The sequence below is a fragment of the Anas acuta genome, chromosome 1, assembly GCF_963932015.1.
Source record: "Anas acuta chromosome 1, bAnaAcu1.1, whole genome shotgun sequence".
Taxonomy (NCBI): Eukaryota; Metazoa; Chordata; class Aves; order Anseriformes; family Anatidae; genus Anas; species Anas acuta.
Genome location: NC_088979.1, coordinates 93,794,836 through 93,814,386, shown reverse-complemented (window position 1 = coordinate 93,814,386; position 19,551 = coordinate 93,794,836). Strand labels below are relative to the sequence as shown.

The following is a 19,551-nucleotide window of genomic DNA, read 5'->3' as shown; positions in this document are numbered from 1 at the left end:
TATGCTAAGTTGAAAAATCAATACAAACTACTTTTATGGTTATCCTGGCTGCATGTTGTTTTGTGTTTTTGTTGTTGTTGTTGTTTTGGTTTGTTTTTTTTTTTTACCACGTTATAATTCTTCTTTCCCTTTTGCAGCCCCCTTTCATATTTAACACTTACTTTCTTCTGCTGCTTTCTTCAATGTTGCTCAGAACAAAAGAGGATTTGTTTTTCCTCAGAGGAGAAATAACAAAATAGCAAGCAAAGCATGTATGACACCTTCCTTTAACTATAAGGTTCCTGACACACACACAGCTTCAAGAACTAACTTCAGATCCAACCTCCTCAGACAGTAGCCATCTGAAAACATTCCTGCAATTATCAGGGGTAAATGGGGAAAAAACATCAAAATGTAATTTGTCACTTAAAGGTGGACATACATCACACTAAGCCCTTACGAGGATGTAAGAATGAGCATTTAGCAAGACAAACCCTTCAGCCACTCCAGGGCTGAGTTCACTTTAATTGTCATGTACACCACTAGCTCTGCTCCAACAGACCCACCTGGCACACAGAACTTACGGTACTGTAGAAAGCACAGCAGAAGTCAGAACTCGTAACTGAAATACACTGTGGTTTGGGGGTTTTGGGTTTTGTTTTTTGTTTTGACTTACAGAAACGTGGTGCTCAAAGAAGCAAACAAGAACAGATTCAAGAAAGAGGCAGTGCAGGAAAAATGGTCAACAGAAGCAAATGCAAGCAGCCAGGAGCATTTATGACAGTGGCACATTCTTTACTGTGAAGGACTTTTGATTCCCTTGACTCGTCTCTGAGGATAACCACCTGTTTCTGTTCTTATGAATATTTATTTTCTATCACTGTTAAAATAGTTGAGGGAAGACACCATCTGCCAAATAAAATTTTGCAGGCTAATATTCGTTAACGGAAGTGGTAACATTTCATGTAGAATACAGTCTAGGGAGACCTCATTTAATAAAAACTGATCACAGTGCACAGAAACATGCTTCTGTGTTGCCTTAGGACCCCACCGAATAGCACACCGGAAAAAACAAGATGAATTCCTTTCTTAGCCTTTTCCCATTACAGTGTTGTATTAACCCAGGTAAGGAAATACCATTAGGGCCAGAGGGCTTGGGGGGGGAGGAAAAGGACAGTGAGATGATAAACTAAAGATAACTCTCTGAAAAGTCTTGTTAAAACCACATAAGCAGAAAATGCTTGTTGTGAATCAGCAGTGATATACCCTATTGGAAAGGTTAGTGACTGCAGTGCAGTAGCTTAAACCTTCTGACAAGGTGTGAAAGCTTTTAAAGTGGGGTAACAATGTGGCTTAATGCAAGTTCTCATTCTGGCTCAGCCGCCTGTGTATGAAGGAGACTTCCAGCTCCCTGGGCATGTGGTCATACTGTGCCTTTCACATGTTCTGGCCAACCATGGCAAGTGGTAGAAGCTGAACTTCAGAACCCTGTTGTAATACTAAAACGAAAAATAGCCAAGGTCTGGGCAAGAATCTTAGAGAAATAACTACAAAGACTAAAACATCCTACCCAGACTACACTTCTCAAGTTAAGAACCTGGACAGAATGAAGTAAAAGCTTTGAAAGACTACAAAATAGCTCTGCACATATCCATCCAAAGATGAACTTTTAACTGATTAAATATGAACCACCTTTGTTGAAGGCTCTTGATTAATATTCCCAAACCAGATGGTTAACTTTTGAAAACAAATCACACTAAAGTAAAAAGTTTCAGGAATTACCTCAACTACTGAAAAAAAAATTAAATGTATTTCCAGAATAGTTCCATACAAGCTAATGAACGCAAGCTACAGAGAAAGTCTGTATACTCGGTTTGTGACACCTAATGATTAATTTATCCTTCGTTAAACAGGGACAATTTGGGTCTCTGTTCCTTGAACCAATCAGCCAGAGAAACAAGAGACTGAGCAAAGTGATTATCATTTAATAGTTTAAAGCTTGATGTGTACTTTCAGTTTGTCTAGCTAATATTATTACTCAAATCAGGGACGCAACAGTCGCTGTGAAAGTAATGTTCTACCAGTAAATTAACATGCTGCTCAGAGGAAGGTACTTTTCTGAACGTTAAATTGTTTTGTATGGAGCAATGAGGATAGCACTAATTATTGTAAGGTTTACTGCAGTTCTAAAGTGTCTAACTTGCTATTACTGGACTGCTAAATGGACAGCATCATTAGACAGAGTGGATCCTGTAGGGTAGAAAAAGCCTGAAAATATTTAGAGAAAACTGAAGTCGACTCCCAACTCCAAAATGAACTGGTTTCTGCTGAGATAACAAAAGCATATCCATATCATCGCTAGCTATTCATCCTTATCATTTAACTGAAATACCAGATTAAACATTGCTGCTTCTCAGACATTGCCTATGGCTAAAACGGTTAGAAGGAAAGGTTTCCCATAATTACAAAACCCGATGAACTTCCCCTTCAAATGAAAAAAATAACTAATGACTGTGCAGAAAGGGGCAGCTTTTGTGAAAAGCTGCTGCTGCTGCTCAAATAACATGACTGTAAGGACAGAGCAGCAGTCAGATCAAGACAGTAGGCCTCTTTAAACCTGTACCTTTTTCTCCAATAGTGGCCAGCAGCATACAGAGGAACAACAAACACAACAAACATAAGGTTATTATCTCTTCTACTGATCTACATCACATGGGTTTTTGAGCCAGAGACGTTGCATATGCCTCGACTCCCATGAAAGACACATAATCTTTCTAACCAGTTTGAAGTATTTCTGTTATCAAACATACTCCTTTGAAACAACTGCTGAAGCATTCTAAAGACAAAAGTAGGATTTTAAGTATTTTCAGGTATTCCTAACAAACAAACATATCTATGGTAATTTGCAGCTTATACTGCTTGTTAACTTTGGGATTCAGCCACCCCCTCTGTATATAAGGTAAAGATAGGAATAAGCATTTGCTTTAAGCTACTGTAATGCAATAGCAATGAAAAAGTAAATAATAAATCAACATTTAAAATGCAGTCCAAAAAATGGAAAACTAATTAGGTAACTTCCACCTCTGCAGCTGCTGTTCCTGTCAGGTAGCTTTGGTGCATGACCTAATCGTAATACTAACACTCCCATTTCAGAAAGAAAAAACGTACATCTTCCAGACCAGAAAAATGCATGGATAATTGCTTATTTCATATAATGAGTCATAAAGACAAAACATGCCATATGTGATTTTTGTTTTTAATCTTGAAAATTATGCAGCAAAACCCAATTATTTCTCCTTATCAAATAAACAAATTTCAGAAATATCTCCTGGAATTTATTTTTGTTGATTCTGACTACATGGAAATACTGAGACACATTCCCACAAAATAGTTCTCTCTATACATTAAAATTATGAGCACCTCAAATTATTTTTCAGTTACTAAAAGCTGTTTTTGTACATTAGATGGATAACATCCAAGTACAGTGTTTTAAAGTGGAAGAGATGGTGGTATGTTTGCCCTGACTGAGTATTGTTCTTCCTTTTGAATAAATTTTTAGTGAGATTAACCTCATGTTTTCTACTGAAGTTATGACCTACATCATCCATTATTAAGTAATTTACAAAGAAATTATGACCAGTTGTTTCATTGTAGGTGTAAAATGTAAAAAGGTATCATTGCAAAACAGGAAAAAGGAAGTACGCATACTCCACAGGAATATACATTATATCCCAACATTTATCTTCGTATTTGGATATTAGCAAATAAAATCACCTTATTTTTATTTTAACTACTTTAGAGAAGCTAAACATAGTATTTACTTTCTATAAAGTCTGTACTGAAAGGAAGAAGGTCAGCAAAAACCTACATTGTCTGATGAATGTTTTGAGACTCTGCAGTCTGTGCACCTGCTTCTGAAGAGTTGAGTTATAAAATGATCTATTGTTCTGCCTTCAAATCTTAATTCTCCAAAGGTACAAAAACTGTAAACTTTATATAGCAACCACCAAATTCCAGGGAAAAAAAAAAGCAGGGACAGACTGCACTAGCTTCCTGAACACTGATCCTGCTAAGGTTTGGCTTTGAATTAATTATTTTAATTGCACAGGCAGTCAGTTTTTACAAATTAAGGATATTTTGAAATGCTTTCTGGATTAGTATTTAAAATATTTGTTAAATCCAACAATACAACTTACCATACAATGGGGACACAATACACACTAGAAAAGGAAAATAATTGTCCACAAAACAACATGAAAAAATCGAATGCTGACCTGTACCTCATATCCTAGTGAAATAATTAGTCCAGAAGCAGCACAGATTTTATAGCCAATATTTTTTAGACACGCATTGTAACTAACAGCTGTAGGGAATGCTAGAATACGCAGCAATAGAAGTTGTTTTCTACATGGTCAAGCCTTGCTCCTTACCTCTGCCTCTTCAGCTGCTGCCCCTTTCCCCTCTCTCCTCCTCCCACATGGTATTTGTTTTCCCTTTCATCCGGTATCAAAGCAGATCAACTAGCTCTTCCTCCTGAGGTTTTTCACTCTCAAAAAAGTTCTTATCCTCATCAGTCAAAGAGCATGCTCCAATGTGAACACTGGATAAATAGCTCACTTCTCGACTTTTCTCAGTTTTTTTTTTGTTTTTTTTTTCTCTAGGCCTGTGTCAATTTCATAAGTTCTTCTATATCATTAAGAAATGGGTAAAGGAAGAGGACTGGGCTTAATTTCTGAAACCTGAGGTTGCCAGTATGGCTAGTAAAATAAGATGTAATTGTATATAGACTTGGTACCACACAGGTACAAAATTGTCAGCACAATCGATTCTCTGGTATACAAGAAAATGTTGGCACAGATAAAATGGTAATTGGTTGAAATTACTAGGATTAAATCGTGCAATCCTATAAAGCCCAGTTCTGTATATATACTCTAACTGTAAGAATACAGGTTTGCCTGATGGACTTAGCTACACAGCATTTTTAAAGAGGATACTTTTACTGGCAGAAGAAAAAATACACATATTGTGAGAACAAGATCTACTCTGATTTTTTTTTTTTTACTCAATTGCTTTGAATACTTGTGAAATCTTGCTTCAATACTTGTGTAAATCTTCTGTACTTAATGTCACCACTACAATTGTCAAGTAACCAAGTACAGTGATTTACTAATTTGGAATATGTTCCACTTGTGAAGACTGACTAAAATGCAAATAAAAAAAAGCTTTTATAGGAAAGTTATAGCAGAAAGTAGACCAAATGTCTGATTTAAGCTAGCAGCTGTTCTTTAATCAGCTTTTCACTATAAGAACTGCATAATGTCAGCCAGATAGTCACATGCCAAATTCCATTCCCACTGCACCTGGAATTTCAGGATTTCCTCAACATGTCAGAAACCTCAAATCATTTCTTAAAATGAACCGTCAAAATATAAATACAACAGAATCTGTAAGTCAGTCTCTTCCTATCAACTACTGACACAAGTCACACTTGAAATATTTTTTGCAGGCTTCATCTTCTCCACTTGAAACAATTGTACGCCAAACTCTGAGAACACTGGAATGTCTTCTAAATCAATTAGAACTGGCTAGCACCACTCTGTACTGAGTCCTAATTAAACTCCCATCTTAATTTTCCAGAGTAAATATCAGCTCAATAAACTTAACTAAAAATCTTTGTGTTGTGGATGATGTTTTTCTGATGATAACAAACTTCTTCATAAAGTATCAACAACATTATTGGGTAGCTGAATTGTCAAATAATTGTTAAGAGTCAAAAAACCTATTTGGAAGACCTCAGTGTGGCAAATGCACTGTTTAAATAACAGATAAAGTTTGCAGCTCATCTTTTTTGAAGAGCAAATTAAGGATAGACTTGTATTTCCTCTTGCTTACATACTTTTTAAACTTTTCCCTTTAATTAAAATATAGAATCTTATGTCATGTAGCTATAATTTGTTTAAAAGTAAATACACAAAAGAAGCCCTAATTAAAATGTTAGATAACCATTATGATGATTTCTCATTGTGGAAATGTATCGTCATTTCTGAGCAATGGTAACATGATAGCATCTCACAGGACTCCAGCTGATGCCAAGCCTGTTCTCATTTTCCCAGTCTCGCTTACATAAATTAGCTACAGGCCCCAGTGACAGTCAGAGAATCTCCAAGTTTTTCAAGTTTGGAAATACTCCACTTTTGTCAGATCTTTACCAGTGAGGTCATAGTAAACGAATCAATGCCAAATTGCCATGGATCTCCAGAGCGTTTGTCACAAGTTCTGGATTCTTGCTATCTAAAATCACCCATCTGCTCCAAGGCAGCACCCTCTGAACTCTGACTCCAAAAGGTTTATCGGTTACAACTTGAGAGTGCTGAAACAAAATCCAAAACCAGTCACTTTAATTACAGCCTTCACATTAAGTTAGAATGTGTGCCTGTGCTAGACACAGAGCCAACACGAATTTGCATTAGTCTGCCACTGCGGATTTCAGCGTATTTTATTTAGGTTCTTATTGCAAACTCAAAGATAAACTAAAACCAAGAAAACTCAGCCTCACGCACTGGCTCGTACCACTCTGTGCCGAGTGACCTATGCTCAAGAAAGAGTATTCAACCCTAATGCTGTTCTCTGTAACTTCAGGGGTTAGAAGTTAACAGAAAACATGAACACTTCCAAAATTTTTAAATATATATTACTTTATTATGATTTCTGGATGGCTTTTGTTTTCCATTCTATACAGTACCAAAAGTATATGCCTATTGAAGAAAATGGTTGTGAAGTATCGTGCACATTGACTTGAATGAAGCAACTGTTGAAACACGACAGAATAGACTTCAGTACTTTGCTCAGATGCCAGCACGCAACAATTTCATACCAGAACTAGTTGTACAATACGATAAACTGCTACTTGGTACAAAAGCACTAATTTTCAGTTCTTACAGCAGCATAAAGACCCTTTTTATGGATACTGCTGTAAACAAGGTATTTCCTTTCATTCCTCAAAGTTTCTTGCATTTTCCAAACGATCGGCCAAACCATTTATTGACTCAATACATAGTCAAAACTTGTTTACAAACTGTATGCCATTCATTATTTTGTGCCTACAAATGTGATTCAGTGTTGATTAACATAAACAACATGATTGCTGCTATCATGTAAGACCCCCCCCCAAAAAAAACAAAAAACAAAACAAAACAAAAACAATCAAAAAAAACCTCTTAACTACAGAAGTATAAAATAAAGGGAATGTTTGCCATATTTTTTTTCCCCAAGCAATACATAGTAAGTATTCCCTGAAGATAAATAGCAGAAAGGCAAAGGATAACTTTAGAATACAACCACCTGGAATTACTTGGTGCCTCGTTTGGAGTCCCCCTCGTCTCTCATCAAAATTTTTTAATTGAAAATCTTCTACAGTATTTTGACACTACAGATCATTGATCTTGTGAAATTTACAAAGCAGTTTGAAAATTGAGGGAATGCTATACAGGCCAGCTGCTACAAACATACAAAGATTTTAACGCAAGTCTATACCCAACACAATGTGAAAAAATATTTTCCATCCCTTCCATATTTTTGTTTTTACTATGTGTTTTCGAAATCCAGCTAATAAGTGACCCCTAGCGGTTAGGTACCTTCCCTCACTCAAAAAGCTGCATAAAAAGCCTCAACTGCTTCCAGATTTTCAGAGCAATACAGATTCCTGGTGATTTTAATGTAATGCCAACACTGCTGAAGCTCAGCTGTGCAGGGATGCTGATCAATACCGGAATCTCACACTGCCAGACAGCCTGATCCCTAGTGAATTCACTGAAAATACCTGCAGTATGACAGCTTTTCTTCAATAAAGAGATCCATACTGAGCTCAAAAAAACTTGTATGAGTGAATAAGTAATTGAGAAATAATTTAGCCTTCTGACACTTCCTGAGGCCAGCAGAAGCAAACTCAGTTATCAGTAAGAACCCAAGCCTTGACTAGTCAGCAAATAGGAAAAGGAATTTCTATTGGATATTTAAATTTTGTCTCAAAAGTTAGTGGGGAAAAAAAAAAAAACACATTTATAGTTTCTTAGTCTTTTGGACTATAAGACTAGCTACAAATGAAGTGTCTAAACAGAGTCATGAAAGCCCAGTTTCTCATAATTGTGTCTGAGGTTAAGTTCAGTACCCCTCTTTGTTTTTTTGTCCAACGCCCCTACATACAGACACTTCCCATGCTTTCTCTCTTTCTCAACAGTATCAGCTAAATGCTTCTCAGCAGCAGAGGTGAAAGTTTATTTTTCAGCATAAAATAAAATAACATTTCAAGGCAAGATGTCAGTGTAATAACCCTCACTGATTGAAGAAAGCTCTTTTCATCTGGGGAGAGCCAAGAAGATACATTCTTTTCAACCTCTGGAGACAGAGGATTGCTCCTTTTCCCAGACAATGAAACTGAAAAGGCCACTGGAGAGACCAGCCAGCAGCAGAGACCTGAAAATTCAGAAAGCATTGCCTCTTCCCTGTCCCCCTCCCTTATTTGTGTGGGGCTGTGAGGTGTTAGGAGAGGAAGAAGAAAGTCCAACATAGCACTGATGTTCTTTCTGTGATGGTAGTGTGCTGCTTCCCTTCCCTTGTCATGCTCTCATCACCTCTTTCAGCTGTGGGGAAGAATATAGGTGTCAGACAGCAAATCTAAAGCTACCCATTACTCTTCAAGTCATTGCTGCGCCCCATAAAATTACCTACTGCTGTTATACTTAGAGAGTATCACTCTGCCACTGTAGTCCCAAGCTCCTTTATCTCACCTCCCCTGAGACATCCCCTTCCTCCTGTCACAGCAACACTCTCAGTCCCTCACAAGTTCCTGCCTCATTACTACTGCCTGGCCTGCCAGCAGGGAGGTGACAAGAACAGGGTGGGTGTTTCTGTCACAGCTAGGTTTAAGCAGACTGGGAACCCCACTAACATCTCTTTATTGCCAGGAAAGACTGACAGAGTGCCTTGGCATACAATGAGCTTTGAAAAGCATCCTGCCCTGGACTGTATGACACAAAGTTTACTGTAGAGACTCAGCTTCATTTAAGCTTTTCTCTCTCTGCCAAATAGTTGGAACTCAAAAGTTTTACTGAAGAACTGGCTGGTCTACAATAGGAAACTATGCTAATACAGGTATATAGAATAACAGAAAACAGAGGAAAATGGAGACAGACAGCACTTACTTCATCTCTGCCCACCTTACTACTTTATAACAGGTTTTACTAATCTCCTGTTCACTGAGATACAAGAAGCAGTAACTTGCTTCCCATCCACACATTTCCTTCTCCTCTCCTCACTAATGCTACACCTGTCTTCAAGTCTCATAGTTTGTCCTTCCTTCTGTATGCCAGAGAGGGAAAGCACAGAAAACAGAAGAGCAACCCTCCTCACAATTATACTATCAAGTTACCACAGATTAAGAAGTTACCTTGTGCTTGGTGAACCACAGTAACTGACCATAATCATTCTTGTAGCCATCCACAAACATGAAGTAAAAACCATACCAGCTTAAACTTCTACAACGTATGCCACCATGCCTTTGAGTCTTATGTCCAGCACTATCATGGGAAAGGTGCCTAAAAAACCCTACACAGGACAAGCAGTTCCAAGACTTGCTTTTTTTCCAAGGTGAACTTGCAGAGAATGGAGCTGGCAAGCTTCTCACTTCTTTATTAGTGGACATAGGAGGCTCCCTCTGAGCACCAGGCAGCACTTCTGTGCTTGGTGCAGGTGAGGAGCCCTGGCACAGGCTGCCCAGAGAGCTGTGGGGTCTCCTCCATGGGGATCTGCAAAAGCTGCCTGGGCATGGCCCTGGGCAGCCTGCGCTGGGTGGCCCTGCTTGGGCAAGGCTTGGAGCAGGTGACCTCCAGGGGTCCCCAACAACCTCAGCCATCCTGAGATTCTGTAAACCAGGAATTTGCAGAGGCTTACACCTCAGTTAGGGTAAAATTAGCTTTCAGATGAATGGCTTCCTGTATTCCTCCGTCCAACAGAGATCTGAAGTGCCAAAGCAAGAGGTGGTCCCAAATAGCCCTCCTAGAGGGTAATTCTGTTCAGAACCATATAAAAACAACAGCACAATAAGAGATTCTAATAATAGTCCCCTATTGATACACACTGTTTTAAAATGAAGGACAATAACACTGAAATAGTTTGGGTTTGTTATAAAGAAACACAGTTAATCTGAGGAATAAATGGAGGAATATAAAAGAAACAAAAGCAAACCCACCCTCCCTACATACATACAACTCAAATCTTTGCAAGCCTACAAATAACTCTGACTGAATTTATTATAGAAAAAAATTAAACACATGAGTTAAGTTACAAATATGTTTGAATTGATACTACTGTTATCAATCCTGGGATTGTTTCACAGATAAATTCTTCAGAAAGCCACCTAAGAAAGGAAAACAAACAAAAACCTACCTGTCAGGATGCGAATGGTTTGCCAAATGCATTGTTTTGTCTAAATATTCTAGTAGAAATACAGCTTTTAACAGCAAAAGAGTTCTGCACATGGCATACATTAAAACAGTTTCCCAAAAAGAATAAATTATTCCAGCAAATAGACATTTTCATTGATACAGATGCATTTACATTGCCGCATCTACATCACAGAGTTTTGGTGGTGGTGTTTTTTTGTTTTTTGTTCTTTTTTCCCTGCAGTAACTTCACTGATAAACACATTCACCTTCCTAGCAAAAAGACAAACTCACAAAGCTCTCATGTACAGTCACTTTCTGGCAATAATCTGCTGATCAATCAAAATGATACATTAAAAAAAGTAAAATATTTTGGACACAAACTATTCATCAGTGATCAGCAGGATCTTTTCAGATACCTCACAACAGCATGTGTTTCATTCAATGTTTTTCTCAGTTCTCAGATTACTCCTGAGCTAAAGAAAGGAACAAATTTCCTTTCTGGAATAAATACTTCCAAAGGGCTCCTGGTTTTTGTCCTATGGGCTAAAAGGCAGGAATGATGCTACGCTTAAAGGATGATAGGAAAGAATAAGCAGTCCTCTTATTTTCTAGATGTCAAGTACAAAAAATAGGGTAACAATCAAAATCATTTTGAATTTTAGCATAACCATCTCTCACTTTAGCACTGGAATTTAAAAAAAAAAACTCTGCAGTTTTGCAGTTGAATCTCAAGTTCTACAATAAGCACTAACATATATGGAAATATTTCAGAAACAATTGTGTCCCAAAACGTACCCTGAAATCTAGGTTCATTATAGTGTTAGCTAAGAGTTCAAATTTCCCATCCTCAAAGAAAGATTTATTCAGGATAAAGTAACTTCATACTCTCTTTGCTGACATAATGGACTTGGAATTTCAAAACAGCCGATGGCACCACAGAATCACAATTTAAGACTGCAGTTCAAGATGTAAAACTGGTCTAAGTGGTTCTGTTATGAAGTACCTGAGTTATTCAGATACACAAAGTCATCTTTGCCCTGCGTTATTCTTTTGAGAATGGCATTCTCTACCTGAAGGTGTCCTTTAAAAGAAGGTTTGAAATTCAAGAGATGTTAAATTATTCTCTCTGTCTCCAGTAAACAAAAGTTAAAACCCCCAACCTCAAGCTTCAGGCAATGTGCTGTATTGACTATTTATTTATTATTCTGGAAGAACATATTATTTAAAAGATGGTTACTAGCTCAGCCAAACCAATGAAGATTGATTATATCTCTCATCGTTTGGCTGCCATCCGTTTGAAGATGCTGAAAAAAGTCACTCAGCCTAACACAGCCTGAGTTACTAGTCAAGTTTGAGAAGCTTCATATGAGCAAATGTGTGGGAGTAATGTACTTCCTAATGGAAATAATCACTATTCTGACAAATCTTTCTCATTCTTCAAGGAGTGAATTCTTGTTTCAAGTTTCCGTGAAACCCAGAATGCGTTATGCTGAAACTTGGAGCAATAAAATACAATCCTAGCCTTTATGTCTGAAAAATTATCCTTTAAGATGGCAATGTGAAAGAATAAATATTTGAGTGTTTAAAGGCAAAGCTGCAGAAAAAATCAGATCTCTATGCTTGAAGCTGCCACTGAACATATGGGTGCCAGACAACAGGCGTACACTGATCACCATTTGTTTCAACACTTTGATTTCACCCAGCACCACAGTGACGTAGAATTTTCTTTTTACAGCAATGCACAAGTCTACAATTTGCGTAACACCATATCAAGGAGGGAGGAAACGAAAAGTTCTGTGTTTCAATATCCGTACTTTTCATTAAAATGACTTTTAAGAACAGCAAGTTGTGCAGATTTAACTGAACTTTTAGCCACCAAGTAACCTGCCTTTCATACTACATTGCTTTTGCTTCAAACACTGCCTTCATTGTTGCTGTAGCACAGTATCAATATGTTTTTTTCCCTAGTTAACTGAATTTAAAAATGTCCATATGTGTGTATCTGAAGTAAACCATACTTGCAAGTCTTAGTGCAAAAAATCTTGTGATGAAAGAGTTGCCTCAAGTGCTGTTACTTTCCAGGCCCATTACCCTGTACTCTATTTACAAGAAAGGAGATCAGGAATAAAATGTGCACGCTGTCACAGAAATCATTCAACACCAACAGCAGCCAGCGCTAGCTGAGGATTTGACTAGTGTAATTCCACATGCTAAGATATAGACCTCTAAACAGATGGACAATGTCATCCATTATTCAAGTATTAGAGCTTTTACGTGAATTCAAAGCTACAATATTACCAGAATTTCAATCTCAGACTGGTAGAGCTTCTGGCCATTTTTGGAAAAAGCCATTTAAATGAAAGAAACACAGAAGAAATAAAGAATAAAACCAATAATCCTTGAGAACGGAAATCAATCTCAGCAGTCAGATTACTTGAAAAGTGGCACACACAAGAATTGAATAAATTATATTTTCTAGTTTGACATTTTTTTCAGAAAGCTAATGGCAGTTCTGTTGATATTTGGATAGCTTTTCTAGATCTATATAGTAAGACTGATTTTAAGGTATTTGATAACCATATAAACGACAAACTAAATTTCAATATACAAATCCTGAGGAGAAAAATAAAAATAATTCCAACCTCCCCCCCTCACAAGCAGCTGAAAGTTTTATTACAAAAGGTACCTTCTAAGACCTAGAGAGCAGACAAGAAGAACTTTAAGTCTTAATTTATAACCAAATTTATAACAGTTTGCCTAATATGGATGGGACTAATAACAGCATTGCAATAATAATGTAGAAAGACATAGATTGCTCAGGAATTTTAGGCTGAGGAAAACACAAGAGAAGATACTTATTCATTCAATAAAGTTCAATACATTTTATTTAAAGTTCACAACATAACTGGAAATTTGTCGGATGGAAGCTGTGAAGTGATAAAGGAGGAAGGGGAGTGGAAGGATACATCAAGGAAATCACACAGAACAGGAAACAGATCTACTGTAAATTGAAGTTTAGAGAAAGAAAAAAAAATAAGCAAACTAGCAAATTAAATTCAGAAAATTAAAAAAGGACAAAAAACTACTTTTTTTCTTAATGAAGTAGGAAATGCAGAGCATAATCAATTATTTCTCACACATAAGACAAAGAAGCTTATAGTTTCTAAAATTAATTAGAAAACTCTGACGAGGTTAGGTATTACCAGTGGTTTTTAAACATAGTGGTACAGATATGACTTCCAGAAAGGAAGGAAAGCAGGAAGGCAGCCAGGAAGTCAATGAACTGCCAGCTCTTAGAAAGGAGAACACTTGCCATTCTTCTATTTCCCCCTAAGTATCTGCTACTGGCAACTGCTAAGAGGACAGTAAGCTTGATTGATCATCAGTTGGCTCATCATGGAATTTCTTATTCTGGAGTAGAAAATCATCCAAAAATCCTTTGTTCTCAATGAACTTAACTTGTTTAATCTCTCAGGATGTACTCTCCAAGACAACCCAGAGACCTGTACAGGGAAAGCTCTTTCTACAAACAGTGACAAAAAATAGATTGAAGTTCAAGAATAATAAAGCTAGCAAGACAGTTTCCTTCATCCCAATTTCCTGTACTCCTGAAATACACTGTGATGTGAAACTCATTTACATATTTCTGAAATTATTCACCAGATATATCTACCAGATAGATTTCATGGTATCTTGATCTCTAGGAAAAGTTAGAAATCATGTAAAACATAACGTATGTAGAAAAATAGATAACTTGCTAGAAAGCTCAAGTATTACATATTCCTTACTTATTTTAATATGCTCTTTATTATTAACTGTAGCTCATACACAGAAGTTGCAACTTCCTTTCATGCAATATTCTGGAAGTGTGTCATAGCCAAAGCGAAAAACATTGAAACAATGACTACACATATGGGTGCTGAAAAACTACTGTTTAAAAAATACTGTGGAAAAACAACATTTTAAAAACAATCTTGATATAAGACTTAACTATACAGTATACATTTTTAAAATATTGTTAATGGCCTGCAACCTGTAATATGCCACTAGAGGGCAAGTTTGGACAGAATTAGCTAACTTTTTTGTAACACAGTATGATTGCTTGAAAATTGCAAGTGCATGGGAAAGATCAATACTCACAACAAAGAACGAAGGAAAAAAGCACAAAAAAAGTAAGATCAATAACCTTCATGTCTTCTGTATACAGCATATTAATATTAGTCAGAAAGGCTGAATGAGTTTTAGTTTTGTTTTTGTCTGCCACACAAACAAGTAGCTGATTCTTTTGAGTTTACCACTGACAGACAGAGAAGAACTTGTTTCAAATCTGGTCACAGACAGAAGCACTGGCTGCAGCAACCATGAGAATCAATGACTTGGAGGAAGGCTGAAAAAGTAAGCAGCAGAGTTCCACCCCAGGAAAGTAGACTTCAGCTTATTCAAAGAATTACTCGTTAGGATTCCTTGGAAAGCAACCACAAAGGGAAGGGTACCCAGGATGTACAACCGATCTGTAAAGTAAACTAATAAAGAACTTGCCTATTCTGAACCATTCTGCTATGCAGGAAGACCAGACCTGATTGGCTAAACATGGAGCTTTTGATGAACTAACACACATAAAAAGAATATGTGCACAGTGGAAACACAGACAAGCAATGAGAGAAGCATATAAAAACATAATCTGGGTATCTACAGACAAAACTCAGGATGGTAAATACCCACCTAGAGTTAATTTAGTGCTGGACAGTAGGGGTAACAAGAAGGGATACCACAGCCTCACACGTTTCAAACAGTTGTTCAGGGAAAACACTGGTGCACTGACATACAGGGAAGACAACCCAGCGACAGACAACGCAGGAAAAGTTGAACTACTTAATGCCTTTTTTGCATTGGTCTTCAAGGGCAACTGCACCCAAACAGCAATGTGCACCAGCATGATCTGGGAAAGGCAGAGTCAGGAAACAATGATGGAATTGTCAACTGAAGGACTACTCAAGAGAAGCTGAACTCACTCAGATTCATAGGGGCAAATGGAATTCATTGAAGAGCCCTGAAAAAGAACTGGCTTATGCAATTATGAATTTGTCTGGATCTGCTGTTGACCTGCCTGCCACACACTGAATAATGTGACACATCACATATTTTTCCATCTATAAGGTATGTAATGATTACCATACCCACCTTTCAGGCAGTTTAAGGATTAACGAGCCTGTACTGTGCTTTGGAAGTACAATCTAAATTTCAAACACCATCCAAATCATATGAAAACATTCAGCTGTAATATGTCACTTTATTCACTGATTGATACTGTAGCCAAACAAGGATGTTTGGCTATGTGATGGAACGAGGCGTCCAAGGAGGAGCTTTTACAGTTGAGCTCCGCTAAAGATAAACATCTCTTTTCTGTGCTAATGTAAGGATGGCATAGAAAAGAAGAAGGAATCAGACAAGCATGCTAGGAGTACAAAGTAACAGTGCTAAATGCGCTAGAAACAACTACCTCGGTGATCATGAGTAGCCTATATTGTTTTTTAATCACTTATTGCTTTAGCCCTTCAGATCAATACAGTATGGTTCTCCTGTGTTTGAAGTTGTATTAAAAAAAAAAAAAAGGAAAAATACGTTAAAATTACTGCTTTATATGTTCTTCACAATTCTTCATCGCAGTGTCTCAAACTGAAAAGTACTATACAGTCAGCTGTTTGAATTACAAGGAACTGTTCTGTTTCCAACAAATACCAGAACATCCTCAGGAATAAAGCTCTTCATTGTTGAATTACACACCCTTCCCCATTCATTCTTGTCTTTCAGTTTTGGTCTGCCCTACCATTCTCCATAATTTGTGTTTCATCCTTTGTTCCCAGCCTATACAGAACTTTCTACCTGCTTTTAAGTAAAAATAAATCCTGTCTTATAACCCAGTTCTTCCTGTACTTTACCACAACTTATGTTTTGATATTGCAGAAGTATGTAAATAAGCACAGAAATTCTTAACAAGTATAGCAAATATATCTGAAAAGTTACCCCCAAAAAATTCCCTTAATGTTAAATTCAAAGGTATTAGCAGGCAACAAAACAGTGACAAAGTAGAAATTAAGCCTCCTCTTTACTGGTAATATACACGTAAAGCTCTCCAAACAAAAACAGTATGTAAGAAACAAGCTGTATTCAACTGATCAGCGAACTTGTCCTGTTGGGTAAATCTCAGTCAACTGAAATGTAAGTAGAAGCCTTACCTCATCAGAAGAGAGAAGGTAAATAGGCGTTAAAGGAGGAATTTCACTTAATTCACAACTCAGGCCAAGCGATACCAGGATCTCCTTGAGAACTTCATATCTCTTGGTATTGCTCATCTTAAGCAAATTAAAATCCTCTTCAGTTTGGAAATCCACAGAACTGATATCCAGTTCCAAGTGCACCTGGCAGGATACGTGCAAAGAGAACTTCAAAAATCATTTTACTGGTATTACACATTTTAGAGTGACAGAGAGAAATGGTCACAACAGTTCCAAAAGCAGCTCTGTCCCAGCTGTGGTTGCTGAACTACCCAGCATGACTAGTGTCATTTAGAAGTCTCATGCTTTCATCATACCCACGTGTAGGTATTATCATCCTAATAAAGGAGGGAATACCAATACATTTATAGGTACCAGCTCAGAGACGACAGTTGTCAGCACGTAACAATTTTCTCGAAAACTATATAAAATATCTCTTCTAAATAAACTGATATTCTCCTGGAGGACTTGTTCAAACCTGTATGTATTCACAAATTTAAACTTCTCCCAGGGCATTTTATATCTGTTAGCACCCTAGAACCAACACCAGTACTGGTCACATTCCGGCTTGTAGAAGAGAAGAATTACATTAATATTGAAAGGCCTTTATCAGAGGTTGCACAAGATCAGAAGAATTCAGCCTGAACAAATCCTTACTGTGTCACGCAAATTAAGTTGCCATCAGCGCAATTAAAGAAATGTCTCTGAAAGTCAACTAAGAACCCCAGAACATCACTTTGTAGAGAATCACATCTCTGGCTGAAGCAGATGTTTAAAAGTAGAAATGATAAGCATTAAAAGTCCCTTCTAGGCCTTTTTTTTCTGTTTCAAAATATTTAGAAGCCTTTGTACTCTGCTATATGCACATTCATTTGATGAAAATCACAAGCTGTTACTGGTGTTCATGTCTCCCACTTTGCACATTTTAACAATGTTCTTTATCTTTTATAGATAATCTACCAAAATTCAGAGAAGTCTGCTGAAGGTAGGGGGGGGACAGATATGGACAACAGAAGAGCACAAGAAAAGGGAAACGACTAGTCTATGACAGAATATTTAATGGCTGATGTCACTGTCAACCCCCTGAAGAGAAAACAATAAGGCTTTTCAAATCCAGACTGGAAGTCATTTAAAATTATAAAATGACACTCTAATCCTTTTAATCTGATTTTTGAAGCTACACTGTAATGCTCTTTTTCTGGGGAAAACCTCTGCAGTATTAAGTTTTATTACAGCAGAAGGATCAATTTAAACGGTACAGCAAAGCAGGTTTTACCATGGAACTTGCAGAAATGGATAGCACCAGTATCTAATCAATTTTCTAGTACAAGTATAGAGCACATGGGTGGCAAAACTTCCAACATAAAGCTATAAACATGTTACTACATGTACCAGTGTCCAAAAAACTACCAGATTTAATCTTATAAACTGATGAGAGACAAAAACATTTCTCAGAAACCTGATTGATATTTCTGAATTGAGTAATTGCTAAAAAAGTGCATGCTACCTGACACGTAAGCAGTTACGTCTGAGTGGTTTGGGCTCCTGAGATAGTTCTCCTATAACTAAAATATTGGTAAAAATATCTCCTAGAACCTTCCAAAAAGTTTGTTCGACTACATCTCCATTATATTCCTCATCGACTTAAATATTGGTAAATAAATCTTGTTCTGCTTTTCTCAATGTGCTGCATGAAACCAAAGACAGAGTAAGGCAAGTGATACAATTGGGAACAGCCCTGCTAAAAATAAACAAGCATAATGAAAACAACAACAACAACCACATTGCTCTCAGCTGCTGCTGAGGCTAACAAAATGTGCAAGTTATCTTCATGCTCACTTTAAAAATTACTGGGAAGTGGCTGAAATCTCTCCCACTTTAGTTAACACAGGCTATATACCCAGGTAGATGCCTTACTCCCCAGGACATAGATTTATTTTCTAAACTTAGTGGTACCTCTTATTATCCCTTCTATCACTCAAAATGTTAGACAGCTATCTGAAGATTTCAGTAGTCAGTGGCAAACATTTACCCGTAACACAGCCATGGAAGGTTCCTCACACCTTCTCCAGGAATACAGAGAGTAACAATAACAGCAACAACAACAAAAAGAACTGTTCAACTTAACTGGCACAGTTTTTGGAAGGGGTGGGGCTCTGTTTGTTTGGCTGTTGTTTGTTTTTTAAACAACAATCACAAAACCTTAACACTGAAGAGGTTCCTAGTTGCTGAAATGTTATTATTCTTAAGTGGAGCTAATAAGATTTTGGCTCATTTGTATATTTCCCCTTCCGCCCCCAAGGTGCTCTGAGCTACTTGTTAGATGCAGAATGTTAAACATTTAAAAGTTTAAAGGCCAAAGGAAGACTCTGGAAACAAACAAAAAAATGTTTCCAGCTGACCAGACCTTTCTTGTACTCCCAGAGAATGCATAAACATACATTACTGACTGAAAACATACTTGTCTACCTCTAGAAAAAGAAAAAAAAAAAAGGTTAATTAATTTAAATTTTCAGTTTGTTTCAATTTTGATTGTAAATATAAGAAATACATTCCAGACATATAAAAGTGTTTGTGTTTTTGTTGTCATTGTTTCTAATCTGAAAGAGCAGCAAGGCCAACACCACGAACCTACCATCTCCCTAGAAATGATCTGTAGCCAGAACACTGCTAAAGAAAACATGAAACCATTCAGTTCAGTCACAGCACTAAGATACAATCAGAACTGAGAAAAGAGTAACAATATCAGCAAAACAGTACCAGCAGAGCTAAATCAGCAGTGGCATTCCAGGGCTATTCAGACTAATCTTTATTATAGTTACTTGTTCAAGCAAAAAAATGAACGGCAGTTTTGG

At 37.1% G+C, this 19,551-nt stretch overlaps 1 protein-coding gene across 2 annotated transcripts in view; it reads right to left on the bottom strand.

The window, feature by feature from the left end:
- Positions 1-19,551, bottom strand: part of HLCS (holocarboxylase synthetase) — a 123,347-nt gene that overhangs the window by 91,351 nt on the left and 12,445 nt on the right. For both annotated transcript variants that reach the window (XM_068688283.1, XM_068688290.1), the window contains one exon: positions 16,658-16,840. In XM_068688283.1, coding sequence (XP_068544384.1) covers positions 16,658-16,840 — 183 coding nt within the window. The remainder of the gene's footprint in view (positions 1-16,657; positions 16,841-19,551) is intronic.